We start from the raw sequence: 6,843 nt of genomic DNA, 5'->3' as shown, positions 1-6,843 counted from the left end.
ATTACCGAGCCATTTGAAATATGTGTACCTGGGAGAGAAGAGACACTGCCGGTAATTGTGTCGAATAAGTTAACACCCAATCAAGAAGAGAAACTGGTTCGAATGTTGCGGGAACATAAGGAAGCGATTGGCTGGACCATAGCTGACATTAAAGGGATTAGTCCGTCCATATGCATGCATCGGATTTTGCTGGAAGAAGATTCCAAACGACCGAACGAAGCCAACGTAGATTAAATACCCCAATGATGGAGGTGGTGAAAAAAGAAGTCCTAAACTTTTAGATGCTGGGTAATTTATCCAATTTCGACAGTAAGTGGGTAAGTCCAGTGCAAGTTGTCCCAAGAAATCTGGTGTTGCAGTGGTGAAAAACAAGACAATGAGTTTCCCTACACGTATTCAGACAGGCTGGCGCGTGTGCATTGATTACAGGAAGTTGAACTCGACAACTCGAAAAGATCACTTTCCACTTCCCTTATTGATCAAATGCTTGAGAGGTTAGCTGGTCATATTTATTATTGTTTTTTATGGATTTTCAGGGTATAACCAGATTGTCATAGCGCGGAAGATCAAGAGAGACGACATTCACATATCCATTTGGTACTTTTGCCTACCGTCGAATGCCGTTTGGTCTCTGCACGCTCCAGCCACTTTTCAGCGATGTAGGTAAGTATCTTTTCAGAATATGTTGAGTCAATCATAGAGGTTTTTATGGATGATTTTAGTGTCTATGGTAATTCATTTGATAGTCTTGCATAACCTTAAACTGATTTTAGACAGATGCATGGAAATAACCTTGTACTTAACTGGGAAAAGTTATTTTATGGTAGAAAGGTATAGTTTTGGGGCATATTGTTATCTAAAGGAATAGAGGTTGATAATCTAAGATAGATTTGGTACAGCTTTGCTTACCCTGCCACTGTGCGGAAGTTCGATCTTTTCTTGGCCATGCAGGTTCTATCGGAGATTTATCAAGGACTTTTCCAAAATTGCATTTACCCTATGCAGATTGTTACAAAAAGATGTGGATTTTTAGTTTGATGAGCAGTGCAAGGAGGCATTGACAAGCTGAAAACATTGTTGACGACAACACCAGTGATACAACCACCTAATTGGGAGCTACCTTTCGAAATTATGTGTGATGCGAGCAATTTCGCATTAGGTGCTGTTTGGGTCAACGAGTTGGCAGAGCATGTCACGCCATTTATTATGCATCCAGGATCTTGAATGGCGCCCAGCTAAATTATTCTACGACTGAAAAGAACTTTTATCTTTGTTTTGCTTTAGAGAAATTTCGGTCATAATTTATTGGGTGCTAAAGTCATTGTTTTTTCTGATCATGCAGCTCTAAGGTACTTGCTCACAAAGAAGGAGGCAAAACCAAGGCTAATTAGGTGGATTCTTCTCCTCCAAGAATTTGATTTAGAGATTAAAGATAAGAAGGGAGCAGAGAATGTTGGAGCAGATCACCTTAGTCGTTTGGTTCGTGGCAACGATGAACTTCCTTTGCGAGAAAAATTTCGGATGAGCAATTGTTTTCCATTGAAATGGCGTCACCATGGTATGCAGATATTGTCAATTTTTTAGTTACTAACGTGTGCCAAAGATTTGACTAGAGCTCAAAAGGACAGATCAAGAGTGATGCTAAGTATTATGCTTGGGACGATCCATATTTGTGGAAGCATTGCGCTGACCAAGTGATAAAAAGGTGCGTACCTGAACATGAATTTACTCCTATTCTAACCTTCTGTCATACCTATGCATGTGGAGGACATTTTGGACCACAGAGGATAGCTCGTAAGGTATTGGATGGCTTTTATTGGCCATCGTTGTTCAAAACGCCTACATGTTTTGTAAGTCATGTGATAATTGCCAAAGAATAGGAAATATTTCTCGTAGAGATCAAAGGCCACAATCTCCCATATTTATTGTTGAAATTTTTGATGTTTGCGACATTGATTTTATGGGCCCATTTCCTGTTCCTTGGTAATGTTATATTCTGTTAGCTGTTGATTATGTTTCTAAATGGGTGGAGGCGAAGCCACCAGAACTGACAATTCAAAGGTTGTTGCAGATTTTGTTAAAACTACATTTTTGTCAGGTTTGGGATACCAAGGGCCATAATCAGTGATAAGGGCACTCATTTTGCAACAGGACAATAGAGGCATTGCTAAGAATACCATGTCACACACAAGGTCTCCACATCGTACCACCACAAACCAAGGCCAAGCGGAGGGTGTCAAATAGAGAGATCAAGTCAATTTTGGAAAAGACGGTGAACCCAAACAGGAAGGATTGGTCTTTGAGATTAGACGATGCATTATGGCATACAGAACAGCAATAAGACACCTATGGCATGTCCCATACAGATAGTGTTCGGTAAGTGTGTCATCTTCCAGTGGAATTAGAGACAAGGCTTATTGGGCGATCAAGCATTGCAATATGAAGATGAAGGAAGCTGGCGTTAATAGGAAGTTACAATTGCAAGAACTTGAGGAGTTGAGGAATGATGCCTACGAGAGTTCACACATTTACAAAGCAAAGACTAAAGCCTTTCATGACAAGATGATCTCAAGGAAGCACTTTCAGTTGGACAGAAAGTCCTTCTTTTTCATTCAAGGCTGAAGTTGTTTCCGGGTAAGTTACGTTCTCGTTGGGTGGGACCTTTATTGTGACTAATGTTTTTTCTCATGGTGCAGTAGAATACAGAGTTTGAAAAAACAAGGGGTTTAAGGTCAATGGACATAGGCTTAAGCTTACTATGAAGGGTTCCAAGTTTACACTATCGAGGAGGTGGGATTGGAGGAGTCAATACATGAGTAGTGATGACCATGCGGAGAGTCGAGCAACGACGTTAACCAAAGGCGCACTTGGGAGGCAACCCAAGAATAGATTTGATTTCTTTTCCTTGACTTTAGTTTTTTAGTTTTGCCATTTTATTTTTTTTTTATTTTAGTTTTAGTTTTTTATTGTTTTAGTGCTTGTCTCTACATTGGGGTATTACATTAGGGACAATGTAAGTTTTAAGTGTGGGGGAGAAGTTAGACTTGGTGGGTTTTATATTCTGTTTTTATTTTTTTCTGTTTTTTTAGGAGATGTCTCTGTTATTCAAAAAAAAAAAAAAGGTTTTGTTTTTAGGGAGGTCTATGCTTTAAGTCATGTCTTGAATGTCTAGTGATATGAATAAACTTGCACTTGTTATGAATATTCCTGACTTAGGATGTTAGCAAAATTTCATAAATAGAGTTAATCATATTTGAATCTTTGTAGTTTTTGAAACAATATGTCTTGATAATGTGTTGAACTTGGTGACGAAGCATGACTGAGGAGTGTATAACAACCCTTAAAAGAAAAAAAAAATTGTTCTCTTAAGTAGTCCTAAATTTGGGTTTAAGCAAATGGAAAAGAAAAAAAGAAGGTATTTGGTGAGTCGAGATGGAGCATAAAACGCACTCACTCATAAACACAACCATGAAATGAGATGGAGCAAAAATGCACTCAATTGTCCAAAAAGAAAATTTCTAGTTTGCTACCCAGTTTGTAGTAGTAAAGAGAAACAATGAGAAAAAATTAAGAGGTGAGTTGTCACTGAATTGGTTGTGATTAGTTTCCTTGTTTGCATTGACTGATTGAGAGTAATATAGAAATGATGAAGAGATACGATGTCATTAACTTACTTTACTTTATCTTGTTGCTTCCTAAGTTAGGTATGAAATGACATGGATTAAATAATGTTGCTTATGATCATGATGGTGTTCTGGTATGACTGAGTGTTTGAATTAGTTTGCCCGAGGACGTGCAAAAGCTAAGTGTGGGGGAATTTGATAAGGTGTAATTGATATATTTTTATTCCTTCCATATTATGTTTTTTGTATGTTTTATGCCTATTTGAATTGATTAGAGTTTATTTGTGACTTTGGCATAGTTGGATAGACTTAGGAAGTAAGTGAAAAAAGTTAGGAAATTTCAGATTTTCCAGATTTTTCGGTATTCTGACCAGTGCTGCATTTTCCAGGTTTTTCATGGAGTAGATTCCCCAATTGCAAAAGTGGTCTTCAGAGAAATTAAAGTAGACAAATCAAGCTTTTCAGGAAGGTATTATTAGTGAGAATCACGTTCGTTTGGGTTCTCAGTGTTGTTGCAAAACGGACCTGGAATCTATTGCAGAAGGATTCCTAGCTGAGCATTGAATCTTCGAACGGCCTAACTAGAGCGTCAGATATCGAAAACGGTGATTCAAAAGCCCAGATTCATAACAACCTATACTACAATTTTTATGAAGTGACGGAGCCCAGAAAAATCTTTTACATTGCGAGAATCCTGGTGCAAGCTGGAGACGAATTCTGGAGGTCCATATCTGATCAGATTTGTTCAAATTGGAAGTCTATCTCTAGGAAACGTCTAGGAAAGAAATCCGTGATTCTTGGGGAAGAATTAGGAAACACGTGTTATTTAATTAGAAGTTTTTAGGTTATAGAGGAGGAGCAGCAAAGAGTTTTTCTTTAGTTTTTTTTGCTTTCTACATCAGATGTGCGGCTAATTCCTTCTTCAGTTCAAGGGGATTTTGAAGCCTAATTTCATGTCATTGGTGTAACTTAACTTCAGTACGTTGTTCTCAATCTCGTTTTTATTAGAATTGTTTATGTTATTCTGATTAATTGTCTGTGATTCTTGTGTTTGAGTGATTTAGTTTTGGCCTGCTAAATTGTTTAATCAGAATTTACCGTTAGAATTAGGAATGTGATACGTAATCGTCCTTTTTCTATTCAACGAGTGACGCATGATGATAGCGATATGGACAAGTTTTCGGTCTATTGTCTTGAATAACATAACCTAAGTTAAATAATCCGGCTTGCGTGATTGTTGCTTAGATTAACCTATTCCCTAATTCTTAAGGCTGCCATTGAATTAAATTTAGAGAGCTTGTTCTAGGTTGTTCAAGGGTTAGTACTACTTGAAGAGCTGTTTCAGTAGTGACAAACTAAGGGAGAATTCGGGTAACAGAGCTTGTTGTTTCCTAGGGTCAGTAGTTCATAATGACGAGATAGAACAGTGTTACGGTTACTTTGTCCAATGCAGGGGTGAAGATCCAAATAAACATCTAAAAGAGTTCCATGTAGTCTGTTCAAGCATGAGACCGATAAGGGTGACAGAGGAGCAAATTAAGTTGAGAACTTTCCCTTTTTCGGTGGGGGATGATGCAAAGGATTGGCTCTATTATTTACCATCGGGGACAGTCACAACATGGAATGAGATGAAAAGGATGTTTTTAGAAAGATATTTCCCAACATCCAGAGCTGCCACCATCAGGAAAGAGATATGTGGTATAAGGCAATATAATGGAGAGACATTGTATGAATATTGGGAGCGATTCAAGAAACTATGTGCAAGCTGTCCTCACCACCAAATAAGTGATCAGCTGTTAATTCAGTATCTCTATGAAGGATTGCTGCCTATGGAAAGGAACATGATAGATGCAGCAAGTGGAGGTGAATTAGTGGATAAGACTCCTGAAGCTGCCAAACAATTAATCTCAAACATGGCTGCCAATTCCCAACAGTTTGGTATAAGACACGATGCACCACCCAAAAGGGTGAATGAGGTAAATACATCTTCCATTGAACAACAATTATCTGATCTTACCTCTCTAGTTAGACAATTGGCTGTAGGGAATGCACAACAGGTAAAGGCTTGTGGGATATGTTCGACAATGGGACACCAAATGGACATGTGCCCAACACTTCAAGACGAAGGGGCTGAGCAGGTTAATGCAGCAGGAAATTTTCCTGGACCACCGAGGCAGTATGACCCTTACTCTAACACTTACAATCCAGAATGGAGGGATCATCCGAATTTCAGTTATGGAGGAAATAAACAAATAGGAGGTGGACAGAGTTTCTTCCAGAATGGACAACAACAAGGTTTTCAACCGAAGCAACCTGCCTCACAGAGTTCAAACTCATCCCTGGAAGATATAGTTAAGTCCCTTGCTATGAATACCAAACAGTTTCAACAAGATACAAGATCAAGTATTCAAAATTTGGAGAATCAGATGGGTCAAATGGCAACTGCTATAAGTAGTTTAGAGGCTCAAGTTGGAGGGAAGTTGCCTTCTCAAACAGTAGTGAATCCAAAGGAGAATGTGAATGCAGTAACGCTAAGAAGCGGCAAGAAAGTGGAAGAACCAAAACTGGACAGTCCAAGTATAGCAAAGGAAGTAGAGATTGAAGATGAAATTGAGAAAGAAGAGGCTACAACTGAATCAAAGGTAATTCCTAACCCTTCAATTCAACTTCAATCTAATACTTTACCTTTTCCTAGCAGATTTGCGAAGTCAAAGAAGGAAGAGAAGGATAAGGAAATTTTGGAGATGTTTCGCAAGGTGGAAGTGAATATACCTCTGTTGGATGCAATTAAGCAAGTGCCAAGATATGCGAAATTTCTTAAGGAGCTATGCACCTAAGCGGAAGTTAAACGGTGAGAGAAGTAATAATGGGAGAAAATGTGTCAGCAGTCTTCCAAAGAAAACTTCCTCCCAAATGCAAGGATCCAGGTATGTTTACAATTCCGTGTAAGTAGGTAACACCAAGATTGAGAGATCTATGTTAGATTTAGGGCTTCGATTATGTTATGCCACGATCTATTTATGCTTCATTAAATCTAGGTCCTGTGAAAGATACTAGTGTTATTATCCAATTGGCTGATCGCACTAATACGTACCCTGAAGGGGTAGTTGAGGATGTTCTTGTGCAGGTCAATGAGCTAGTGTTCCCGGCTGATTTCTACATTCTGGATATGGATGATTCCTCTCTCCTGACCCTGCACCTATCTTACTAGGAAGACCAT

At 38.7% G+C, this 6,843-nt stretch overlaps 1 protein-coding gene across 1 annotated transcript; it reads left to right on the top strand.

The window, feature by feature from the left end:
• The first annotated feature begins 5,128 nt into the window (after nucleotides 1–5,128).
• On the top strand, nucleotides 5,129–6,460 carry LOC116112302. The gene is made up of 2 exons (XM_031398461.1): nucleotides 5,129–6,214; nucleotides 6,332–6,460. Exons 1-2 carry the CDS (start codon nucleotides 5,129–5,131, stop codon nucleotides 6,458–6,460), a joined length of 1,215 nt encoding a protein of 404 aa, XP_031254321.1.
• Nucleotides 6,461–6,843: the final 383 nt, after the last annotated feature.

This window comes from Pistacia vera, unplaced genomic scaffold (assembly GCF_008641045.1).
Source record: "Pistacia vera cultivar Batoury unplaced genomic scaffold, PisVer_v2 Contig660, whole genome shotgun sequence".
Classification (NCBI taxonomy): domain Eukaryota; kingdom Viridiplantae; phylum Streptophyta; class Magnoliopsida; order Sapindales; family Anacardiaceae; genus Pistacia; species Pistacia vera.
Note: the sequence above shows the minus strand (reverse complement) of the source record. Positions and strands in the feature narration are given on the sequence as shown.

Coding starts and splice junctions, on each gene's coding strand:
- LOC116112302 (XM_031398461.1), top strand. CDS start 5,129: ATGAGACCGATAAGGGTGACAGAGGAGCAAATTAAGTTGAGAACTTTC. Junction 6,215..6,331: donor GTCCAAGTATAGCAAAGGAA/GTAGAGATTGAA, acceptor AGATTTGCGAAG/TCAAAGAAGGAAGAGAAGGA.